The 26565-nt window shown below is 38.4% G+C and overlaps 2 protein-coding genes across 3 annotated transcripts; one reads left to right on the plus strand and one right to left on the minus strand.

The window, feature by feature from the left end:
* Positions 1-285: 285 nt before the first annotated feature.
* On the minus strand, positions 286-19666 carry abhd4.L (abhydrolase domain containing 4 L homeolog). 2 transcript variants are annotated; one of them, XM_018259722.2, is made up of 7 exons: positions 19540-19666; positions 10614-10702; positions 6589-6961; positions 6080-6234; positions 5048-5159; positions 3864-4050; positions 286-3008 (listed from the first exon to the last, which is right to left on the minus strand). In XM_018259722.2, exons 2-7 carry the CDS (start codon positions 10651-10653, stop codon positions 2919-2921), a joined length of 957 nt encoding a protein of 318 aa, XP_018115211.1. In that variant the 5' UTR covers positions 10654-10702; positions 19540-19666; the 3' UTR covers positions 286-2918. The 2 variants fall into 2 exon arrangements, with proteins under 2 accessions (XP_018115211.1, XP_018115203.1); XM_018259714.2 differs by lacking the exon at positions 19540-19666 and adding an exon at positions 12083-12231.
* dad1.L (defender against cell death 1 L homeolog) lies at positions 19468-25045 on the plus strand. Its single transcript, XM_018259737.2, has 3 exons — positions 19468-19897; positions 21469-21623; positions 24870-25045. Exons 1-2 carry the CDS (start codon positions 19483-19485, stop codon positions 21597-21599), a joined length of 546 nt encoding a protein of 181 aa, XP_018115226.1. The 5' UTR covers positions 19468-19482; the 3' UTR covers positions 21600-21623; positions 24870-25045.
* Positions 25046-26565: the final 1520 nt, after the last annotated feature.

Raw genomic sequence — 26565 nt, forward strand, 5'->3', positions numbered from 1 at the left:
CAAACTGTAATTATTTTTCATAACTCGTTTTTGTAAGTAATCATACAAAGGTTTTTTTTAAATGACATTTGTACTGAACGTTACCAAGGTTTGGCAACTTTTGGTCTTGCAGGTGTGCTACTACAACTCTCAGCAGTGCAGCAAAAGTCAATGAGCTGTGATGACCTGTTGCTTACTAGCCTTTTATACTAGTATAAAGCAGATCAATTCTACAAAGGTCTATGTGCAAGCAGGTAGACAAAGAAAGTCCTTGGCAGTTGTGAACTTGAACTAGCTGCTCCTTGACTGGGTCATTGACTGCATATTTCTCTAATCTGCCATTACAGTTATTTGACATAGCACAGAGGTAGTGTACACATGTGGTTCATTTCTCTGGTGCTGCCGACAATCATATTATTTACATTAAACAGATAGGTTAAATTGGTTAGTTTTCTTGGCATCATTAACAAGTCTTCAAGATTCTTGAACACAAACATATAAACACTTGGTAGCTGATACTAAAGTAAAGATGTTAATGGCACTCAAACAGCCACAGTCCAGGCGTACCTATTATATAAAAGTCATTAGTCCTGTTGTCTAAATCCTGGGCAGAGGGTGGTGTAAGGCTTTAAATGGCTGAAGGTAGTGGTTACATCAGTACTCCAGATTATCACAATATAGTATCAAAAAGTTGGGTATATGTAGAATGCTTATTTAGCAAGATGCAAAGTGCAAAAAAAAATGAGTGCAATCCTCCATGTTTTTTGCACTTGCTCCCTACTCATCACTTAACACCTATAGATGCAGGTCTTTGCACTCCTGGATGGGATGCAAAAACCTGCACCTCCCCCATGAATACAGTGCTGCTGATTGCAGACAGCACTGTATTCAAGGATGCTACATTCAGATGTGCAAGCTATGGAGCTCCAATAGGTGGAGGACACAGTGGGGAAATAAACATACTACATGCCTATGCCAGACATTATGCAAACAGTTACTATGCGGCTACAGCCTTGCACTTTGTGTCTTGCCTTTGATTTGGCATAACATTAAAACACAGTCTACACTAATCACATGGGTAGATTTTGAAAATATTTATAGGGGGGTCAATCAGTAGAGGATTTATATTTCAGCATCAGCCTTTTAATCAGTGCACCAAGGAATATATTCCTATTTCCACTTACTAGTTAAGAAAATTACACTTTTCACAATACAAAACAAATGATCAAATGACAGATCGGTATAAACATTAATAATCAAAGCAACAGTCAAATGCATAACCTACAAGCCACTAACAAGTAATTTACAAAAATACAAGATACACAAAGCCACAAATGCATCTCGTTTCAGCTGGATACAAAAGCATTTACTCTCATTTACAGTTGTCAGTAGCATTGCATCAATGTGACAAAAATGGCTTATCAGATAAGCAATGTTTGGAAAAAGCCATGGAAAATTGATTCTTTATCACTTGGACTAATTATCTATAAACCTCAGCAATCTAAGATGTGGATGCAAAATCTAACTAACGTTTTATGCAATTTAGGGTATAGCACTTCCTTTTTATACAAGGCACGTGACAGCTTAATCACACCACAGTGGGATTCTGGGATATGGACACTGCCAGTATAATTTCTGACTCCAAAAAAAAAAGAAAAAGCTAAAAAGGCGACCGTTTTTTTAAGTCAGGTTATTACGGATTTAGCAATAACAACATTAGTTAACAAAATAATGTATTTTAATTAATTAAGAAAATAGATAATGATTTGGCTTTATTAATTGTGTGATATATTTTTCCCAATTTTTGATTGACTGAAGTTGTTTCCCATTTCTATACGTTGTTCCATTGATGCCGTAAGCAGGGATTTTTTTATCCAATGGCAATTCAAGGGGTCTTAAAATTATCATCTGTGAAGGCGACACAGGTACAAAATGATCAGTGTTGCATCACAACATTTTAAACAAAAGAATATGAAATTTTAATATATAGTGTACATTTAATAGAATGTATAGTTTATACATTTCTTAGAAAACAAGTGCGCAAACTACTTTAGGGTAATTCCAATAAATAACCAGAGGTGTCAGCACCATAAATGTTATTATGGGCAAGTGCCGTTACATGGATGGAAGGTTTATTCTTTTTTTGAATACATGTAATCTATCAAGATTAGTACTCCCATGTATGAAGTCATGCAAAATGGCACCATGTTTCACCAATACATGAAACCTATAATTAAATACAACAACAAATGAATCTGAATGTTGCTTTATAGCAGAGGTAGTTGTAACAATAGTTATGTCAATCAGATATATCATTTTCCAGGAGGCAAGAGCACAAAGGCCACACAACGTCTTATCCAAAGCCCATACAGTAACATAGACATGGTCTTGTGCTTTTTTTGCTTCATCGAAAGGGTGGGAGAAGTCTGACATTGGTCAGATTTAAATCGATGGAAAGAGGGTGTGAGAAATTTCTATGCTGTGCAGTAAGAATAAAGACTGCTTGATCAGAAAATAATTGTGCCCAACCTATCAACCCTTCAGTCATACATATATGTAAGCAAAGACAATTCCTGGAAGGTGGGTTCAAATATTAAGGCACTAAATGCTAATAATTCTTGATAAACTCCTTTTTCTTACTGTGTAAGAAATTGAGTAAATAAACAATATAATTGCTTTGGAGAAAGCCTAAGTGCATGTACTTAGGGAGAAGGATAGCCAGCACTAGGGCCTGAAATCTAATATAAAATATAAGATGTGCAATTAGAATTATCTGGCAAATATAATATAATCTAATCTAATCTACTTTTCAATCTGCAGCCAATCAAAAGGATCAAACTTAGTTTTAACTGCCCTTTTTTAACATAGGGCTCTTAATGTCTCTTTTTACATAGCAGACACCAAGCCAATGCCTTTCTTCTATTCTCCAGAGGGCAATCTCAGTCAACTGCATCACAGATATCTTCCACAACAGAATTGAACATGCCTGGCTGATCGGCATATACATGATGGGAGGCTCCTTTGATTGCCTGGGGGAGGAAGAATAAGGAATTTATACAATGTTCTTAATCATAAAGATATTTAAATCTGTAACAAATGAATTCACTGGATATCAGGAGAGTATACAACAGTTTCAATGGCACAGTACTATAAAAGGGCACAATTTCAATATACTGTATTTATTGATGCACCAAATCCAGGATTTAGTTTGGCATTCGGCCAGGATTCTGCCATTTTCAGCAGGATTCGGATTTGGCTGAATCCTTGTGCCTGGCCAAACCGAAACCTTAAAACAAGGAAGTAGAAAATTTTTTAGCAGCACACTTTTTTCCCCCTCCCCCTCACGGATTTGCATATGCAAATTAAGGTTCAAAAATCGGCTGAATTTTTCACAAAGGATTCTGGGGTTCAGCCGAATCCAAAATAGTGGATTCGATACATTCCTAATTGTATTAAAGCAGACATACAGTATCATGAAAAAATGCCAGAAATCAAAATTAGGTATTTCATCTGCTGGCCTTTCTAGTGCATTAAACACTGAAGTCTCCTGTAGCCTGAATTTTACAGCCGTGGTGAACTGCAGTTGTCTCAGCATGTGCCCGTAGCATTTATGTAGTCGTGTAGTCTTGCAGAAGCTTTGGTGCTTCCATTGTGCAAAGGAGAGAGGTGTTGCGTATTTGTTTATTTTTGTAGAAACACTTTTTTAACCCTTGTAAAGTGGTCAAATATTTCATTGCTTCTATCACTCCCATTTTTATGAGATATGTAGCATTCAGGTGATTGATGGCTAACTATCACAAAATCTATTTTTCATATGAAGCAGTTATTTTCCATTGGAAAGCCTATGTTTTCTCTATAACAAATGCATGCACATTCCCCCTTACCAATGATTTCACACATGAGCCTGACCGCTCCTCTTTCACCCTCTCTCCAGAGCTGCTGTCAATCCAAGTCTCTGCTCCATAGATGAATGTTATGGGAAGCTCTTTAGGGATCTGATTAATTCTGGACATCATAGGACGTTTGGCCCAACCAAACCTCTCCATCATGGTCTTGAAAGCACTTTCACCACTACAGAAGGGTCAGTATAGAAAAACCAATAAGTGAAAGAGAAATAAAATTCCCCCATAATGGAATGACCAATTAGACTATCCATCCCACACTTAGGGGCAGATTCACTAAGGGTCGAATTTCTAAGCAAAAAATACTTCGAAATTCGACCCTCGAATTGAAATCCTTCGACTTCGAATATCGAAGTCGAAGGATTTAGCACTAAACGTTCGTTCGATCGATCGAAGGATTTTTCGTTCGATCGAACGATTAAATCCTTCGAATCGAACGATTTGAAGGATTTTAATCCAACGATCGAAGGAAAATCCTTCGATCAAAAAAAGTTTAGCAAGCCTATGGGGACCTTCCCCATAGGCTAACATTGACTTCGGTAGGTTTTATCTGCCGAAGTAGGGGGTCGAAGTTATTTTTAAAGGGAAAGTACTTCGACTATCGAATGGTCGAATAGTCGAACGATTTTTCGTTCGAATCGTTCGAATCGAAGTCGAAGGTCGTAGTCGAAGGTCAAAGTAGCCCATTCGATGGTCGAAGTACCCAAAAAATACTTCGAAATTCGAAGTATTTTTCATTCGAATCCTTCACTCGAGCTTAGTGAATCGGCCCCATAAACAACTTTTTAATTGAAGGCTATGGAAAGAGAAGGAGAAAACAGTTGTACACAGTAACAACAACAACAACAAAGAAACAACATTAACAATCAGCAGGTTATTACCAGCAACCAATAAAAATACAGTCTAACTTTTTTAAAAGAAACACACAAGATGCTTAAATAAGAAACTGCATGGAACACCCACAGAGACACGGATTGATTCCTGTAACTGAGACATTTTATTGCCAGTATACGATTATATAAGATACCAAAAAAAAATCCAAAATAATTTAGCTGTGGCATGCTAACCCTGCTAAGAGGATGAGACAGGCAAAGAATAAGAGGTCATAAAGGGAAATCCCTTTCAAAAATACTGTTTTTACTGTACCCCTAATATAGTGTCCCCACCTGGGTGTCTGGGCATTGCAGTGGTAGATATATTCCATAATGGTGTCATCTTCAAAGTACTCTTGAAATTTTCTTTTCAAGTCTGGACGGAACCTCTGAACCAATCCTGGACCTTAGGGAAATATGGATCAAACATACATACTTAATGCATGAACGGGTTTAAAAGGGGTGGTTCACCTTTTAGTTAACTTTTAACACGTTATAGAATGGCCAATTATACGCAACTTTTTCATTGGTCTTCACTATTTATTTTTTTATAATTTTTTTTAAATTATCTGCCTTGTTCTTCTGATTCTTGCCAGCTTTCTAATGGGGGTCACTGACCCCCATCTAAAAACAAATGCTCTGCAAAGCTACAAATGTGTTGCTATTGCTACTTTTTAACACTCATCTATTAAGACTGTCTCCTATTCATATTCCATTCTCTTATTCAAATCAATGCATGGTGTATAAGTCAATGGAAGAGGTCCAGTGACCATTTTGAAGCTGTTACTAGCCTTCCTTCCTGACATTTGAGTTAAGTTAAATTCGATTAGAGTTTTCGGGTAAGTAATATTCGTTCAAGTAAAATTGGTCAAATTAGTAAAATTAGTCAAGGAATATTTTTGAGAACTTTTGAAATTTCCATTTGCTTTCTACTTTAAGTGGTTTCTGAAACATTAACTGTAAACGTGTTCAGACAAGCACCCTGAGTACGTTTACATTAATTACATTTTTGGGTTTAGATATGAAATTTGCCTTTTTGCCAAGAATATCTTCTTTTTAAGGAGTTGCCACTGAAGCTAGTGGCAATATCCTCTCTTAGCATTTACCGCAAGCAGTAAAGTGCGGATTTTTCTTGTACTTACTCTCCATTAGTTATTTAACTAAAAAAGAAAAAGTTTAGAAACAAATCACAAACACTGCAGTCTCCCTAAACATGAATGTTAATGTCAAGCTCATTTGTATTTAGTTTCACTATGTTGTTTTTTGAGGAATTAAATTTATATCTGAACAAACTCTGTGAGTAAAAGTAGTTCATGAACAACTCACCCCATGGTCCAGCTGCCCTTACAACTGCCAAAGGGTTGGAGCGCCCAAGCACAGCGGCCAGAGCCTTTACCCATGTTGGGGGTGAACGGATTTCACTGGGGTCTGTAGGCATAGCAGGGAAACCCCATGGATCCACAAGAATGAGGTGTTTAACTCTAAAAGGAAGTGAAAGGTCATTGGATTAAATACATTGTAGTATGTATATGAAACATACATCCTAACAACAGTATATTTAATTTAAAGATAGAATGCAGGCTCCAATAAAGAATGTTTGCATTTAAGGATTCTGATCTGAAGGATATTGACATTTAATATGAAACACATTTTCATTAACAGACCCTTTCAACAACAGACCCTTTGTTTCAATTTGATGTAAGACGAAGTCTACAAAATATTAACTTTCAAAAAAAGATGATATAATGAATTACATTCTCTAAACAGATATGCAGGCTTCGTGGCAGTTTCGATGAGAAGAAATTGAAGTGGTTTAGGAAAATTCTGCTACTCACCTCTCAGGGAATTTTATGGAATAAGAGGCAGCCAGGAATCCTCCCAAACTGTGCCCTAGGAGAATCATGTTTCTAATTCCCATTTGCTCTCTCCATTGTTCAATGGATGATACAAACTGTTCCTCTGCTCCTTCCGGATCACTAGGGAAGTTTGGACGGGAGCTACGTCCAAATCCCAACAAGTCAAAGGCATGCAAAGTCCGGCGAGAACTCAAGTGGTCTAAGTTCTGGATCCACAACCCTATACCTCCTCCAAAGCCATGAACCATAACCAGAGGGGTCTTATCCTGAAGCTCGGGGCTCACAGTCAGTGTCCATATCTTGTTTTGGCCAGGAAGTGATACATACTGAGCAGAAAATCTGTTCTTGATACCTAGAAATATAAAAGCATAAGTAATTTATGAGGGAGTGGGACAATGGGTCAGTAAGATACTTTTCTTCCTAAGATCACATATCTTTTTTGACATTATAATACACAACGATTTAAAATGTAAAAGTAAGTAATAAATGAGTGATCTACACACCCATAGGGATTTTACAGCCAGCCCAATCAATATCAGTTAAACACTTCTAAACACATCTTTGAAGATTTAGGTGCATTAGGCACAGGTGCAACTACCTGCACAGCACAACTAAAATGCATGTTAAATAGCTTCTAATGATCTAGCCTTAATGACAATTCTGTCATCAGGTACAAATGTGCAATTGTAGGTAAAACATGTAGCTAAAAAGAATAGGGTGGTTATACAGTATCTGTGTATCACCAGTGAATATAAGAGATTAAACTGATTTTCAAAAATAAACTTAATGAGAAGTGGAAAGTGCAGAGGACTAGGGCTGACAGTAACCTGAGAAGGAACAGAAAGAAAGAGTTCCACAAATAGATTGTTAATGTGCAAAACAGTTTTCACAAAGGTGTATAATAACTTTCACTAGCATGCCTTAAATGTCATGAAGAAACTAGCACAGGGAACTCAAATGGGGAACTTTGGTCAAGAAAGACAACAAATAACCCTGTTTACAAGGTTGTTACAAGGAGTACCCAAATGTACCTTTGCTATACAGCCATTGTTACCATTCTGACATTAAAATGCAATAATACTAGTCTACTCATATGCAAAGTAATAAAGAAAGAATGGGAATGAAAAGGGCAGAGATCTGAAAAATAGCATCCGTTGGTATGGCTACCTCCTGATAGGTCTTACTGGTTGTTTAGTTGTGAAGAGGCATGCTGCACTGCTAATTGCCTGTCTAAGACAGAGGGCTAGACCTTACTAGCAACTTGAATTTGACTAATGTTTGTGGGTTAAACATAAATATTTTGTTTTTCTAGGGGTTGGTACATGAAAATCTGTTATGCAAACCTAGCCTCTTTACAAAAAATAAAACCTATTTAAGTCTGCAAAAATAGTCTGCAACAAGTCTCTAGTTGCTCTGTCATTAAATAATATATACTTGCACTATTCTAAATAGAATGTATAAGGCTAATTCAGCGGGGAGAGCTAACCAATGCAACATTCTGACACTACCTGAGCAGTTTATTAATGCTGCATTGAATGAGGCAATGCTCTCATGCTCTGTTTTGTGTGTTCATTTTTTGTGTAAAAGCTCTTCTGAAAAGTGTATAGCCTACTGTGTCTTTGCATGATTCGCATCTACAATGATGAGCAGCTAAAAATTTGCTTAAATAAATTAACTGACTGACTAATTCTCACTGACCCTTGGTATGTTAGAAGTAATGGCAGCATAAAAGAGACCTAATAGCACAATTTGGTAACTTGGCATGCATGATTTCCAGCCAAGCAATGATAATTTTATTAAGGAACCACTTGTCGGTCCAACAATAGCAAGCACTGTGCTTGCCTTAATACTTCATCATTGCACTACATAATGAATTGAGTCATATTTGCATATGAGTAACAGAAGGTTGACTATAAGTTCTCTGCCCCAGTGGAGTTTTTAATCTAGAGTCCCTACCAGTTAACTGGCCTGTATGTTTATGGAGTCTGGGGGGAAATGAAATGTCAAAGGCAAAGCCACATGATAATAAAAAAAAAAATGAAAAACTTTGGGCATAGTGCTATGGTCAAAATCAAACCCTGGGTCCAATGTAGCAATGCAAAGCAATGGCTGCAGCACCAAATCATGCCATTATCCTCCCCACTGACTTTAACGGGTCACCTTTGAAGCGGTGCCAAAAATAATGTACACTTCTAGAGTAAGACAAATCTACAATTTGCAGCACTTTTATTGGAATTATTCATGGTAATTTCAGAAAATCAGGACTGAAGATAAATACTCAGCTTTACAGATATCACTTATTTTATAACACCTTTGGTGCTTGTGAATGTTGCCCTGCTAATGAAAATAAAGGCTTTTTAATGAAACTGTGGAGTGCTCTGATCTCAAGTGACTTCTAATCTCCTCATATTTTACAACAAGGTGTACATTATTTTTTATACACAGGTTTTAGCAAGTCATGTAACAGAAATTACACCACTAAGCACTTAATATAACCGATGGCATAACTAAGCATACAGTAGTTTTATGTTTTTCAGAGGACCAGGAAAAAATTATGTAAAAGCTGGGAAAATGTAAAATCAGGGAAATATGTTAAAGCAATCAATGGATATATGCACAGGAGTCAATTTTACTTTGAAATACAATATTTAGGGGGATATTTATTAAAGTCCGAATGCCAAAAACTTTTTTCGGGATTTATTATATGCCAGGGATGGAAAATGTCGGAGACCTGCTAAGGTTGTATATAAGTCAGATATCCTGATCTGTGCTGGTTTTCACGCGGGAAATTTAGTTTTTTTTCCCGCACTGGAATTTTTCGGGAAAATGTATTGATAAATAATATAATGCTTAATAATTTAAATGATTTATAATTTATACAAAAACTATACCAAAAAATAAATTTTGGAAAACGTAAAATTGAGGTTTCACTATTATTTACAGGATGTTCATAACTCTTGTGTATATCCTGATCTGTGCTGCGTTTTGTGCAATAATCTGAAGATTTTGTTTGTTTTCGGGCAAAAATACGAAAAAATCTATGATTTCGAGTGGAAAATCTGAAAAATTTAGTTTTTTCCCGCACTGGAATCTTTCGGGAAAATGTATTGATAAATAAGGGGAAAAAACCTGTGCGGATTTGGTCGGAGTATACTTCCGAAAATAACGAGATATTTCGGATTTTGATTCAGAAAATAACGAGATATTTCAGATTTTGATAAATAACACCCGTAGTGTGTTAATGATAAGGGTTAAGCAGTACAACATTGATATTACACTATGGGGGGATGGGCAAGACCTCTCTGACAGTCACATGCGCAAAGTGATTTGTGCAGGACTGTATGAGGTGCCGACTATTTGGAATTGACTACTTACAGACACAACCATTTCAAAGTATTTTAAACTTCTTTAATTTACTAATAATAACATTCTTAGAGGACAAACAGCCACCTTTGGGAACATAAGGACAAAATATTTATGTAGAATTTGGGAAAACATTATGTAAAATTGGGAAAAACTGTCCATTGAAATGCTTTATAATTTATACAAAAACTATACAAAAAGATTTAAAAAGTGGGAAAAACGTAAAATTGAGGTTTCATTGTAATTTACAGGATGTTCACAACTCTTTTGTATTATATAAGAATTTACACATCATTGCACATTACCGTGGGGCAAGTTCTCAGCTGACTGAAAATGTTCCACTTTTAATAGTTGTTCTGGTGGGTTCCTCTTTAAATGTCAAGCACAATAGTTGTCTGTCCATTATTCCCCATCTTTACAACTATGGTCCCATTGACTGCAAATTAAATGTGCCTCCCCTAAGATTAGCAGCACTGTTTCTGGTGTGTTACATAATCACAACTCAATACAATATAATTGAAGAACTGAAAGTTTCTTTTAAATAGTGGATAATTTTATGAGAAAGCATCCACTATACATCTGCAGTTTATCCCCTTGCAATATATTAATGTCCTTGTTGTCAACCCTCCACTCATACTCACACTGAAGGATCCTTGACTCAACAGCTTTTAGTTTGGACATGGATGTTGGGCACCACGATGGAATCCAGCCAGTTAGCCAACTCTGAGAGCTACGACACAGGAATTAAAAAGAAATGAAATGAATGAAAGAGGAAACAGGAAAGCACTACTCATTCAAAAAAACATAATCAGTACTGTATATACCATGGAATATATGCAGAGTATTCAAGCAACACAATTTCAAGGCATCTATGGATATGAGTGCTCAGTGCTTCTGCGAGCAGATTCACTTTATTTATGAGCAGTCCTATATTTAAGACCTATACAAGCAGAGGCATGACTTAGTGCTCATGGACCTACAGCCAAATTTGGCTTGGGGCCCCTGTTTGGTCAGCACTGAACATCCTGTAATCACGAGAGCTGCCATGTATACAGTACCCTTCCAACTCCCAATCCTCAACCAAAACATGTCAGATTGTGGACTGGTTACTTAATACACAATTAAATAGTGTATGTCCATGAGGCTCCCTACATGCCCAAGTGTGATCACAAACTCAGTACATACTATAGTTACTTTCTGCCCATTTATATTCACTCTTAAAGGAACATGTGTCCATGAACCTAAATGTACCTGCAGGGTTAAGGTTCATTTAAACATTTAAAATAAGACATCTTTCATGAATATATATTACAACTGTCCATGTCAGAATGCCACTAGGCCCCATATACCTTTTGGACCCTAGCTTCCTCATTATTGATGACTATGCAAGCTCAAATTCAGTCTTAGCCTTGTAGGATTGGACTGACATCAATACGTTTATTATATTTACAACGGGAATAGAAACAAATGTTTAAACAGAACTAAAGCCACATGTTGTCACCCTGGCGGTTCATTATGGAGGCTAAAGGCACCTGAAAGAGAACTTTCCATATGATAATGCCATTGACAGGTATCTTCAGATCATTTCCAGCACATTCTCTTCTTTTTTATATGCTCTGGTTAAAGCACTTACACTGCTGTGGTTGCCAGGGCAACTGAGAGATGAATGGGCAGAAAGCAATAGAATAAAGAATATAAGACTGGTTGCTAGAACCACTGAACTAGCAGCCCCACCATATATTAAAATAGACCATTCAGCAACAAGAAAACAATACAATAGGACCAAGTGAAAAGTTGCTTTTGTGAAACCCCATTGTCCCTATTCTACATGTTCCACTTGTGGCTCTGCTTGTGTTTGGAAATCGCTCAGTCATACACACAAGTGGGCGATGACACTGAATGACAGAAAGAATAACAGGGCCACTGTTACTGTGAGAATTTGCCTCTAAGTGCCAGTTCCTGTGTGTGTGTATCTGTCAGTTCAGTAACTAGCCCCAAACAGCTTCCCCCGCCCGCTTTCCGTATTCGCTTCGTTAGAGCTGTTGTGTAACAGGGAATTTGTCGCCTCACTACAATGCTGGATACTATCTACACGGGGACATCTACTTACTGTTCCTCCAACTCCTCGGCCATTACAGGAGCGGCCTCCCGCAATCCAGGCATTAGACAGCAGGGAGAGCAGCTGATCACTGTCACGCAATGTAGAAAGAACGAACACACTGGGCGTAGTTAGCGCGCCAGATTACATAGCAGGGGCGGGGACAAAATGTCACACAGAGACCGGGGCGGGGACAAATGCGGGAACGCCGAGTTGACAGTAGGTGAATGGGAGGGGCTTGTGCTCGGCTGAGAAGACTGAAGGCGGGGTTTGAAAGTTACACAAGATTCACTAAGGGGCGCAACCCAGACTTTCTTTCCAGTTACATCAGAGGCTGTGACATTAAATATTGCTTTGTCATGATGACCATTATATATAGGAAACAAAGATCTGGTCCACCTGTACAGTTGTTGCTGGACGATTAGCTACTAAAACAATGATTCAAATAATAAATGAATTCGGGTTGGTTCCTCACAAACATTGACCTTGCAGTGCTGACGGCTAACCTGCATTAAATCATTGACGTGGAACAATGTATTTGAATAATAAAGACCTCATATGTCATTTCAATTTGTGTAATTTTCATGCCAAGTGAACACAGATGACAGAAAGTGACCATTTCCGGAGAACCGCCCTCATTTTTGTCTCCTTTTGGAATGTCTTCTGCCTGTTCCTCACGCCTCTGGTCATACTTTGAAATTCACTCTGACATTACTGCAGTCAGCACAGCCTATATTCTTGAGTTTTCCGTATATTAGTTACAGTGTTTCATCTCCACAAATTAGCTTCCATTTTCCAGTGTCTTCTGTTTCACTCGAAAATTTGTCCCCCGATCCATGGGACTGGCCCCCTTTAGATTGAAAACTGGGGAGAATGGACATTATTTCTCTTAGAAACACCTCAAAATCCAGTTTGGTGATAGGGTTGCCTGTATTTCAACAGCCAAGGCAGGTCCGGACTGGCAATCTGTGGGTTCTGGCTGCTGCAAGGTGCCTATGAAAGTATCTATTTCGTGGGCTGGTGTGGGGGGTTGTTTGGGCCTCTATGTACTTGGAATGCCAGGGCCTATTTTGACTCCCAGTCCAGACCTGAGCCAAGGCTGTGGCTAGGGTTTAGGGTTGCTATCCGCCCAGTTTTGAACCAGACAGCCGTTTCTTCAAGGGTTCACTTTTCAACAATCTGAAAACTTGGCAGAAATTCAGCCAATTGCACCCACGCAGTAACCTCACCCATGAAATACAAATTTACCAGCAATATATTTACTGGTAAATCTGTAATACACAGTCTTTCGTCCTTGACTTAAACCCTGATTTGCCCCAAATCTAGCTCCATTTCACCCAGGCCCGGATTTGCGGCAAGGCCGCATAGGCCCGGGCCTAGGGCGGCAAAAAATAGGGGCGGTATGCCGCCCAGCCGCATTATGGGGACGTGTGTGTCCCCATTCAATTACACCAGCTGCGCGCGCTGGGAAGGGGAAGTGTAGGCGGGCACTCGGACCGCGAGGCCGCCTGGTCGGACCGCGCGGCCTAGGGGCGACCAGCAAAGAAATCCTGCGCTGATTTCACCCCTTCCGTCAGCATCTTACAGAAACTTCCATGACCTGTTTTATGTAATCATCACAGGCATTTACATGACTGACCTGTTATTTACATAATTCGCCAAGCCATTTTCATTTGTCCGCCCTCTACGTGATCAGCCCACCCCCAGCACACTCTGGCTTTCATTTGGAGGTCAGATAGGGTGATATTTGGGGTGAATATGTAATTTAGTTAAAGCAAAAAGAACAGGTCACCAGGACACAACATTTAGAGAATTGACCAAGTCAGGATAGGTATCCAGTGCACCATCCCCAGACCCTCAGTAGGGAAGTGAAATCCACAAAAGTTGCCAAAATAAAAGGTTTGTTACAACAAAAATGTGTTACATATAGTTACATAGTTAAATTGGGTTGAAAAAAGACAAAGTCCATCAAGTTCAACCCCTCCAAATGAAAACCCAGCATCCCTACACACACCCCTCCCTACTTTTAATTAAAATTCTATATACCCATACCTATATTAACTATAGAGTTTAGTATCACAATAGCCTTTAATATTATGTCTGTCCAAAAAATCATCCAAGCCATTCTTAAAGGCATTAACTGAATCAGCCATCACAACATCACCCGGCAGTGCATTCCACAACCTCACTGTCCTGACTGTGAAGAACCCTCTACGTTGCTTCAAATGAAAGTTCTTTTCTTCTAGTCTAAAGGGGTGGCCTCTGGTACGGTGATCCACGGTGTTTGTTACCCAAAAATGTATTTGCTCTTGTAAATATTATTAAGACTATGGCTGACTAACTAATAATCAATATTATCCTATATATATATAGGATAATATTATTATAATATATATATATATATATATATATAGACAAATACAAGATTCCTCTGCACTCAACCCATTATCAATATATTTAAGACAGAGACATTTTGTGCATACTGCTACTGAAAAATGCCTTACCCTTTAAACAAAACAGGGATTGTTTGTCCATATATTGCAATATATTTAAGCTGGCCAACTACGTCAAAGTCATCCCATATCTGGCCAGTCCTATGCTCAATTTTCATCTGATTCATTAAGAATTCTATGGTTTAATTATACATTTTATAAAAGGGACGAATACGTTTTACCTGCAACTTACTAGCTGCTTTCAAAGTAAAACTCCCAAACTTGGCTGCCCTTTTATTAGACACCAGTGGGATCACCTGACTATAGTTGGAGGGGGTGGGAGCTACAACATAGAGCTGGTCACTGCTCTTGTAGAACTATAACAAACAAGGGAAAGTTGTGCTCACCACTAGTTTTTAAAAACATTAGGCGGGGGTGCAATGAGGGTGTGACCACAAAATACATATAGACAAATACAAGATTCCTCTGCACTCAACCCATTATCAATATATTTAAGACAGAGACATTTTGTGCATACTGCTACTGAAAAATGCCTTACCCTTTAAACAAAACAGGGATTGTTTGTCCATATATTGCAATATATTTAAGCTGGCCAACTACGTCAAAGTCATCCCATATCTGGCCAGTCCTATGCTCAATTTTCATCTGATTCATTAAGAATTCTATGGTTTAATTATACATTTTATAAAAGGGACGAATACGTTTTACCTGCAACTTACTAGCTGCTTTCAAAGTAAAACTCCCAAACTTGGCTGCCCTTTTATTAGACACCAGCTATAGTCAGGTGATCCCACTGGTGTCTAATAAAAGGGCAGCCAAGTTTGGGAGTTTTACTTTGAAAGCAGCTAGTAAGTTGCAGGTAAAACGTATTCGTCCCTTTTATAAAATGTATAATTAAACCATAGAATTCTTAATGAATCAGATGAAAATTGAGCATAGGACTGGCCAGATATGGGATGACTTTGACGTAGTTGGCCAGCTTAAATATATTGCAATATATGGACAAACAATCCCTGTTTTGTTTAAAGGGTAAGGCATTTTTCAGTAGCAGTATGCACAAAATGTCTCTGTCTTAAATATATTGATAATGGGTTGAGTGCAGAGGAATCTTGTATTTGTCTATATGTATTTTGTGGTCACACCCTCATTGCACCCCCGCCTAATGTTTTTAAAAACTAGTGGTGAGCACAACTTTCCCTTGTTTGTTATATATATATATATATATATATATATATATATATATATATATCGTTCAAAGTGGACCAGCACACCAAAATCTCTGATTGACCAAGCACCCACGCTTGAACAGCAAGGAAGGAGTGCAGGTACTTTGTGAATGTTTATATATATATATATATATATATATATATATATATATATATATATATATATATATATATATATATATATATATATATAACATATATAAAACATTTTAAAAAATGTTGAGTTATTTGGAAAAAATAAAGTCTGTTGGAGACTGCATTACCTTAATTCGGAGCTTTCTGGAAAACGGGTTTCCAGATAACGTATCCCATACCTGTATATGATTTGCACTAACCGAACTTTTGCTGGCTTTAATGAAAACGAGGCAAATGAAAATGAAATGCAAAGCATTAAAGCTAACTGATTCAAATCACAAAGTTGAATTTAAAGGAAGGGATATTGAATATTAACTCGATTGTTTCAGAAACAGTACAGATTTTTTTTATTGTATTTAGAAAGCTCTGCAGCATGAATGTTGTATAACATTTTAAGTAAACGTTTATTTATTTATCAAAGGTCGGGTTTGTGAGTTTTTTTATACCTTGAATAAACTCACAACTCAAATCTTTTCTAATTTATGAAAAAAACTCGAATGCAAAAAACTTGAATCAGTGAATTAGGGGTGAAAAACCCGAATACTCAATTGAATTAATCGAGGTTTAAGCGAAACCCACCGAAAAAAACCGAAAACATCATGAAGGCTACAAACATTTTCAAATGGTAGAAGGACCTCTGCCATTGACTTCTACATGACCTTGACAGTTTTTAGCTGGAGTATATTTGAGCTATTTCCAGCTTTAGGGTATAAAATTGAGTTATCTTCTAAAAACCTGAGAAATTTTGCGTTTTTGTTTTTAACTGAAAATTCAAGTTTCGACTAAAAATAGCCTTGAAAACTAGAATTTTTCAGGTAAAAAAAACCCGAACTAATTAATAACCCCCATTAGTATGTTATAGAATGTCTTATTTCTAGCAACATTGCAATTGGTCTTAATTTCCTTAAGTTTTAGCTTAAGCAAAGCTACCAAAACAAAGCCGAGGGGAGCTAAAGTCACTGAAGGGAGCCACAGCCGCAGACTAGGATGTAGAAGCTGCTGTTGCCAAGGAGGAAGACCACCCACCAAACTTTAAAAGTAAATGCCACTAAACACTTTTATTTATTTTTTTCATTTAGACCCTTGGCCCCCAATTTCTAACTTACTCGGCCCTGTGATTTCTGATGACAGCCCCTTTCTGAAATACAAGATAAGCACTGAGAGTTTCCTAAAACAGAAGGTATTTGCATGTCTCACGCTACACACATATCAGGCTGTCTGCAAGTTTGGATATATGGCTTTGAATTTGTGTTTGTGTTATTAAAATAGCAGTTCTTGGTGCAGAGATGGCCAGAGGAATGCAATTTGCATGTCTCATAACTATGTGAGAGTTAAAACTTCTAATTTTTTGTTAAGGTAGTACCATGAGTAGGGTTGCCACCTTTCCGGTTTTGGCCTGGACATTTTTTTTGAAGGGTTGTTCGAGTCAAAACTGCCTGCCCAGTTTTCCAGATTAGGAAAACCAGGTAAAATTTCCCGAGATTGATGTGGTGATCAACCAATCACAGATTGCTACATCATAGCTCTAAAATAAAAATGCTTTGTGGCAGAGAACCCAGAATACTCAGCGCCTGCACTTTGATATATTTATAACTATTTAAAATAAGCAGGTTTCTTGGGAGAACTGAGACTTGCAGGTTAAATGGCAATTTCAACTTCATTAGCAAAACTGTAATAAGATAAAATATGACCCTAAACCCCCAGAAATGTGCTCAAACTTTCGGTAACCTGCCAAATTCTGTAATGGATGTCAGAGGGTATGGCCACAATATGGGCATGGCCAACAAATTTTCTCCTTGCTATGCACAGCAGATCTTTTTGTCCCTCTTTATAGTTTTCAAATGTTGGGAGGTAAGCAATGTGTGTAGCATGCATGAGGCATGTAAATACTTTCTTTTTTCAGAAGGCTTTACATTGCATTTTTGCATTGTGAACAGCTCTATGGCTCCAAGTCCATAAAGGGCAAGTCAACCCCAAAATAAAAAATGCACAATAAAGAAAACATAATTCTAAGCAACTTTTCAATATACATTTATTAAAAATGTTTATTGGTTTCAAAATTATTTGTAAAAACAATTGCAATTGAAAGCATTATTTGCTTAACTTCTGGTTGTTACTTATTAAACAATGTTGCAAAAGTTTTAGTTCCCCAGCAAAGACAGGTCTGTAATGACTGAAATCCATGGAGCAATGTGGCGCGATGCGTCGTGCTGTGAGGACATGCAAGCGGCCAGTCAGAGGCTCAGAATATAATGTAAGTGATACAAACATCGCAGCTACAAACTACACACAAAACGACTGTCGGATGAAGAAGCAGCGTGCAGCATTCACATCCGACAGTCGCGTTGGTCCAATACATGTGGTTTGTAGCTGCAATGTTTTTATCAATTAGATTATATTCAGGGCCTCTAAAGGGTCACATGCATTTCCTCGTAGCAGGCCGCTTTGCACCTCATTGCTCCATGGAGTTCTGCCCTTAATCAGCTGCCTTGTCTTACATTGTATCAACAGTCTGAGCCACCAGGGCAGAGAATAGAAAGAGACAAACTCTGCTTTCAATAGCAAAACATATACAAATAACTTAAAAAAAAACATAGACTATTTGTAATGAATGTATACTGCAAAGTTACTTAGAATATGTTTTCTCTTATTAGATAGAAATATTTGTTGGGGTTGACAATCCCTTTAATCCTTTTTTTTTTTTTTTTTTGTAACCCTAACCAAGTTGGTGTCTTGGATATAAATCATCAGGATGATCAAGTGAACTGCCACTCTTATGTGCCGATAAAATTTTCCGACAGACCGAGTCGGCAACTTATTGGCCCGTGTGTCAGACGGGCTTCCCTGATTGATATCTGGCCATGTCGATCAGGCACGATAAAAAATCACGGCTGCATCTGTTCGTTGATGCAGTCCCTCGTTTCGACCGACCATATGGCCTCCATTCTGATCCGATTTCGACCGACCATATGGCCTCCATTCTGATCCGATCACCAAATGAGCGGATCTCCCTGTGTATGGCCACCTTTACCATCTGTATAGTACACAACCCAGCAATGGAATAACATACTCCAAAATTAGAATTAGCAACAGAACATTAAGGATACAAAACTATACTGGCAGCTATTAATGTTTCATATGAGCCAGCAGTTTTACAATTTAATTTCTTCTCGTCTATGGCACATTTTGACTCTGGCCATGCCTGATTCTGAGGTGGATTAGGGTGTGTTTTAACGGTGGGGCTAACACCATTTTAGCTGCAAAATACAGGGAGCAGCAGACTAAGCTGTGCTAAGCAAATGTGCTTTTATAAGTTGCCTATTTGGAACATCAAGAGACAACTAACCTCGTCTCAAGAAGATAAAGATGGTCCCTTCTTTCTATTTTGTCAGGTTGCTATTTAGTGAGAATTAGAGTTCACATTCTAAATGAAAATGCTGGACTGGTTAATTATTTCCTGATATGGGGCTAGTTCACAACAACTTTGCCTCTTAAATTGGATTTCTCCGTAACAGCTGGATCACAGCACTAATGTGTTACACACACGCTTACTGAAGAGACCATAACCATTTATCAGCTGTTTTATATTAAAAAGAACATGCAGATTAGCACCCAATGGCCCCCTGACACGTTTTACAATGCATCAGATCCATACTTGACAACTCCAACGCGCTACTTGTTGGCTTCTTCCGGCTTCCGCTTAGCAACCGTGAACTCTGTTTCTGAGCCGCCACGTCTTTCGAGCGCTGCGTTTCCGCCGTGTCATTTCCGGTCCCTCAGCAAAATCCCGGCACTTTCAGACATGTCAGTCTCCGTGCTGTCGGTTGTGTCTCGCTTCTTTGATGAATATGTCAGCTCCACTCCGCAGCGGCTCAAGCTGCTGGACGCTTACTTGCTGTACATCTTGCTGACCGGCGCTTTGCAGTTCTTGTACTGCCTGCTGGTTGGGACCTTCCCCTTCAACTCCTTCTTGTCCGGCTTCATATCCTCCGTGGGCTCATTCATCCTTGGCGGTGAGACTGTATACCAACCGCGCCTGCGTATGGGCTCATGAAACCTTTAGTCCTGTGCATTAGCAAAACTCAAAGGAGCCTGTATTGATAGAAATGTCTGATGAGCCTTTTAAATCCAGACACACAATATTAACTTGGCTTCGATCTAATCTATGAATCATTATATACAGAGACGTCAACCAGCTCCATGTCATGAAGGACATAATAATCTAGGCATGTTGTTTCAGGGCTGAATATCTCTTCACACTAAAGGATGCCATGAAATAGTGTCAGGATTGGATTATTATCTCCACATGGCATGAGGTTGGGCTCAATTATAAATAAACTGCTCTAGTAGTTGTCCTTAGTCTGTTCTACTTTTCATTGTATTTCTGCTTGTTTCCAACATTCCTGACTCTTAAGGGTCAGGGCACACAGGCAGATTCAGGGAGATTAGTTGCCCATCGACAAATCTCCTCTTTTACGGAGCGACTAATTTCCCCGAACTGCTTTCCTGCCGGCTAAAATGTAAATTCGCCGGCGGGATGGCACTTGGCGCGATTCGTTTTCTGAAGTCGGCCGAAATTGCCTCACGAGGAAACTTCGGGCAACTTCAGGAAAACGAATTGCGCCAAGTGCCATCCTGCCGGCGATTTACATTTTAGCCAGGGGGAAAGCAGTTCGGGGAAATTAGTTTCCCCGAAGAAGAGGAGATTTGGCACCGGGAGACTAATCTCCCCGAATCTGCCTGTGTGCCCTGACCCTTAAAGGAGAAATCAACCTGTGGGGAAAAAAACCCTGTATCCCCCTCACCCCAGGTAGACCTCCCTCCCTCCCTCCTCCCCCCCAGGCTAACTACCCCCCCCCCCGGGGAAATGCCCCATACTCCATTCTTCTAGCGAAGTTCCACGAGTCCATCTTCTGGCTCCTCTGTAAGCTGACTGAGAGATCAGTATTTCTGCGCATGCGCAGTTGGAGCAGTTTGCCGGTATGTGCATAATTACACAGAAATACTGATCTCTTAGTCAGCTTACAGAGGAGCCTGAAGATGGACTCGTGGAACTTCGCTAGAAGAATCTGCACCGAGGGGTAAGTATGGAATATGGGGCATTTCCCCGGGGGGGGGGAGGTAGTTAGCCTGGGGGGAGGAGAAAGGGAGGTCTCCCTGGGGTGGGGGGTACAGGATTTTTTTCGCCACAGGTTGATTTCTCCTTTAATGGCCGTCAGACTACTCCATGGGTCAATATTATATAATGAATATACTTCTAAATGTATATATTGCATTGTCAATAAAACTGCATCTAAAAGAGAATTGCTTAATGTAACAACATTTTCAGTGTAATAAACCTATAGGGGCCCTCAATACAATTAAATGATATGTCTATATCCATATTACTTGTTGTAGGCTAAACAAGGTTTGACCAGCCTGTCAGTTTAGTTTTTTAATGAGCCTATAAGAACTATAGATTAACAACTTCTATAGGGGCTTTGAGCCGAACAACCCAGAGCTTAGCTTGAAAGTCTACGCTGACCGTAGTTGAACCTGTTAAAATCCCTGATGCTGATTTTTGTTTTCCTTCTGATCTTTGCAGTGTGTTTAAGGATTCAGATAAATCCACAAAACAAAAGTGACTTCCAGGGGATTTCTCCAGAGAGAGCTTTTGCAGACTTCCTCTTTGCCAACACTATTTTACACTTGGTTGTCATTAATTTTATTGGTTGATCTGTTTCCCAATAAAAGCGAGAGGTAAGTGTATTTTGAAAGGTATAGGTGTGAATGGTCTTCCTTTCTTTAACATAATATTTTTTTTCTTTTTGGGGTGGTTTGGAAAAGGATTTAAATGCTTAAATGAAATAAACCAAATTTAAAGGGCACTTATATGAAAATAGGCTAATAGAGGCTGCCTAATAGAGGCTGCCTAATAGAGGCTGCCTAATAGAGGCTGCCTAATAGAGGCTGCCTAATAGAGGCTGCCTAATAGAGGCTGCCTAATAGAGGCTGCCTAATAGAGGCTGCCTAATTGAGCCCACACTCCTTTTGGCAGAAACAATACTGTTTTGGCCAAAAATGCTTCTAGGGATTGCTGTGCCACCTGCACTGGGAAGGAGCTTACTGTGCAGGCTGCCATTTTGGGACTCTAAAGAGGCAAATAATGAGGAGAATATCATCTTATTATGTGCACAGATATGACATCACACATATGCCCATTATGAGCATGCATGTGACCAAGCTTGGCTGTCCACACCAGCAACTTTCTCCTAGTGTGGTAGCATTGCACATCCGAGGAACATTTATGGGCCAAAATAGTATTGTTTCACCTCAACCAACATGCAGGCTCTACTCGACCACACCACCAGTAGAGGAAGCAATTTTCCTATAAGGGTGTTTACACATGGGACATTTTGCTGTGGTGTATGCCTCCACTTTTCTAATTGTAATTCAAAATGTAATTTAAGTCACAGATGCCTTATTCAAGGGGATCAACAATTATACATAGTATTCATGTCCTAAAGTAAGTGAGTAAGTGCCCACCTTTGTCACGAAACGCGTCAGGATACAGTATGTCCTAATAAAGTTTTTTCATTTTTATAATATTTGGGCTCTGTCTTCACTAAACTGTCTTTCCCAATTTTTGCCTTTTGCTAACACATGGGCTTTTTTTTTTTTTTTTCAAAGCATACGGAGTGCGAAAAAAACTTATATTATGTTTAAACATTTTCTTTGACACAACTAAATGTATTTTTTTCAGTTCCAATACTTTTATTTACACATGGGCTTTTTTTCTGCATATTTTTTTTTTTCAACGCATACTGAGCGCGGAAAAAACATATACTGTGTTTAGCCTGTCAGTGGAGGGAATAAGATGTTTGATAAAAGCCTAAAGGCATCACTATAAACTTAAGTAAAACAGTGCTGAAGTGTGTATTATAAATGACACTATATATGGGCATCCAGTATAAGGCAGCATCAAGATGGCAAAGTCCACTATCTATACCCCAACAGATGCAAAATATCTGCTTTCTCTGCTTTCTTTTTATTTTTGATGGACTCAGCCAAAGAAATGATTCAATTATGATGTCAATTAACATCAGTACTGCAGGCTATATTGCTATCAGCAGTGCTGAAGTGTGCATTATAAATGACACTATATATGGGCATCCAGTATAAGGCAAGATCAAGATGGCAAAGTCCACTATCTATACCCCAACAGATGCAAACTATCTGCTTTCTTTTTATTTTTGATGGACTCAGCCAAAGAAGTGATTCAATTATGATGTCAATTAACATCAGTATATCAGTACTGCAGGCTATATTGCTATCATCAATGCTCAAGTAATTTTATTCTCTAAAGTAGCTAACACATCAGCCATGTTAGCCCACAGTACTGGGATGATCACTAATGATGATACTGATGATATAAGCTGGTCAGATGTTAAGAGTTTCATCAAAATAAACTGGCAGCAGTAAAGCTGTATTGGTAAAAATGTTTTTCTTTTCAAGAGGCTGTAGAAAAAGCAGCCATCATCATGGAGAAAAATATGTTAGTTGCTAATTAAGTGATCAATTAGCACAGTGGTCTCCAACCAGTAGCTCGTGAGCAACATGTGGCTCACCAACCCCTTGGATGTTGCTCCCAGTGGCCTCGAAGCAGATCGCCAATCACAGCACTTATTTGGCACCCCAAGAACATTTTTTATGCTAGCGTTGCTCCACGACTCTTTAATTCTGGAATGTTGCTCACGGGTTCAAAAAATTAGCACATGTAGGAGAGTAAACATGCAGTTCAGTGAGGCTTGGCTTGAATGTCATACCCGAAAATATGTATTTCCAATTTATAAGAGTGCCCACACATTTTGTTGAACAAGTTCTCAACATGTCAAGCTTTAGTGATTCCCCACAGATCTTGATGGTAGAGTATGTTCATCAAAAAGGTTCATTCAGAGTATAGAACCATCCCCTTCTCCACTAACACTTCTTGACTTTTTTATAATTAGCCAATGGTTTGTATTTTATTTTAAATTCAGTAGAGCACATAGCATTAAGTTGTTCCTACACGGGACACTATAACCCATAGTATGTAGCTTATTAAGTGTGTATGCAGGCCTTTCCAACTAATATTTTGTCCCACGGCCAATGATTACATTAGCCTAGAATGACCATTGCATGGTTGATCCATGTATGGGGCCCAGTGCCACGCCTGTCCGATCAATATCTGTCCCCAGGGACAGTAACTGAGCCTCATTTGGCCCAGAGTGTTGGTGACTAAACTGAGTCCAGATCCCTTTGTTTGGTGACCTATACAAATCTATTTATTGCTTTTGAGAAACCAATAACACTTATATTGCTTTATTTCAGTTAAGAGAAATGTAATAGGTTTACTAGTTATGCCACAGGGAATCAAACTAGCTTCTCTAGCATGAACATTTGCTTAGCCTTTAGGGCAATTCCTCTTTATGTAATGGGGTCTTAAAACGCTGTAAACGTGATTTGGAATTGAAACAAAACAAATCCTTGAAGTCATTCAGACATTGTCGACCTGGTGAAGTAAAACTAAAAGGCAAAAAACAGCTGTTTATATCTTTATTTATTTTTGTCATAGCAGATTTCCTGTAGGATGTCGCTAAAATAAAAAGTATGTCATTTTACAAACACCAAGTTACCAGTTACAAAATAACTTTCATGATTGTTTTATAAATTTGATTTCTACAGTGTCATGCCATTGTAACACCTAAATTTCTCTTGTAGCAACTTTATTTGTCCTGAAGGTGGCAGTGCTTCCTCAACATATGTGGAGTAATTGCATAAAGCATAAAGTGCCCTAAGTTTGAATGGCCCTTGTATACATTGGATATATTCAGTATGTACCATATAAATGGGAATTGAATTAATAATCTGCTATAAATGTAAAGTCTTTTCTAGTTGGACTTTTCTATTGCATGTTTTAACAAGTATTCCTAGCTTGTATTTATTCCCTTTATCTTGTTTCCACAGTCTTTCCTTTGCTGTTGAGATGAAGATGTTACTGGACAACACACAGATTCATTCCTAACGTTTAGTTTCTATGATGTCTCATTAAGGGTTGGTCAGGTCAAGAAATGGAACCTGAGCCAGTGCAACCAGTCTGTGTTTTGTCAGTAAAAACTGCCAATAAAGTCTACATTTCCTAACTTTTATGGTCTTCATTTTATTTTTGGATTTTTTTATATAAAAAAAATACAAAGAAATGATTTTCCTTAAATTTTAAACATAAACATTAATGTAAGCTTAGTGTCTTTCTCTGCACTTTTCCAATTTACATTAATTTTTTATTCTATATAATTGCAGTTAAAATTTCCAATACAGGTATACGATCCGTTATCTGGAAAACAGTTATCAGTAATGGCCGTCTCCCATAGACTCCATTTTATATAAATAACAATATTTAAAAATGGTTTCCTTTTTCTCTATAATAATAAAACCGTACCATTTACTAGATCCAAACTAAGATCTAATTAATCCTTATTGGAAGCAAAACCAGCCTATTGGGTTTATTTGTAGACTTAAAGTATGAAGATCCATATTACAGAAAGATCCGCTATCCGGAAAACCACAGGTCCGGGGCAATCAGGATAACAGCTTCCATACCTGTACAAGGCTTTTTGCGCAACTAGGATTCCTCAAACCTATTGTTAATTGAATACATGAAGTACATGGAAAATCCATGGACACGGTCACTAACACTCAAGATCGGTTAAGGAGATATTTTAAATATTTTCACCTATTTGTATGGACTGTTAATCAGTTTATTGGTTGTAAATACTGTACAGTAAATAGTCAATTTAGATGCACTTTCAAATGCATCCAGTTAGTATGATCTTAATTCCTGGAGGGAACAAAACTGCTGTTTGCTCGCAAATTTTTAGATAATATGTTGGTAGACCAGCCTTAATCTACACACACAACCGCAATCATTGAACCTATCCAGCCATGGGATGTGTTTATGGGATGTGCTGAACAGGCAGACAGCAAGTAGGCAGCACAGCTATTAATCCATATTTTAACACAGTCTGGGTTCCCCAGTGGCCACTTTCCACTGGCACAGAGTGCCCTAAAGTGTGCAGTAAAGGCATTTTAACTTCAAGGTCATTACGGTTCCAGTTTGAACCCAGTTATGTTCTTAACTGGCATCATAAATGCCAACAATGTACTGACTCAGCTCAGAAACTGGCACACTAGCAGGGAGAGAAAATAGAACAGGGTCCGTTGCCATATGGACAGGACCGTTCTATTTTCTCTCCTGACCTGTAGCTATTTGTACTATAATCGATTTTTATTTTTCAAACACTCCAACTTAAAGGGATACTGTCATGGGAAAAAAATTTTTTTTCAAAATGAATCAGTTAATAGTGCTGCTCCAGCAGAATTCTGCATTGAAATCCATTTCTCAAAAGAGCAAACAGATTTTTTTATATTCAATTTTGAAATCTGACATGGGGCTAGACATTTTGTCCATTTCCCAGCTGCCCCATGTCATGTGACTTGTGCCTGCACTTTAGGAGAGAAATGCTTTCTGGCAGGCTGCTGTTTTTCCTTCTCAATGTAACTGAATGTGTCCCAGTGGGACATGGGTTTTTACTATTGAGTGTTGTTCTTAGATCTACCAGGCAGCTGTTATCTTGTGTTAGTGAGCTGTTATCTGGTTACCTTC

The sequence above is a fragment of the Xenopus laevis genome, chromosome 1L, assembly GCF_017654675.1.
Source record: "Xenopus laevis strain J_2021 chromosome 1L, Xenopus_laevis_v10.1, whole genome shotgun sequence".
NCBI lineage: Eukaryota > Metazoa > Chordata > Amphibia > Anura > Pipidae > Xenopus > Xenopus laevis.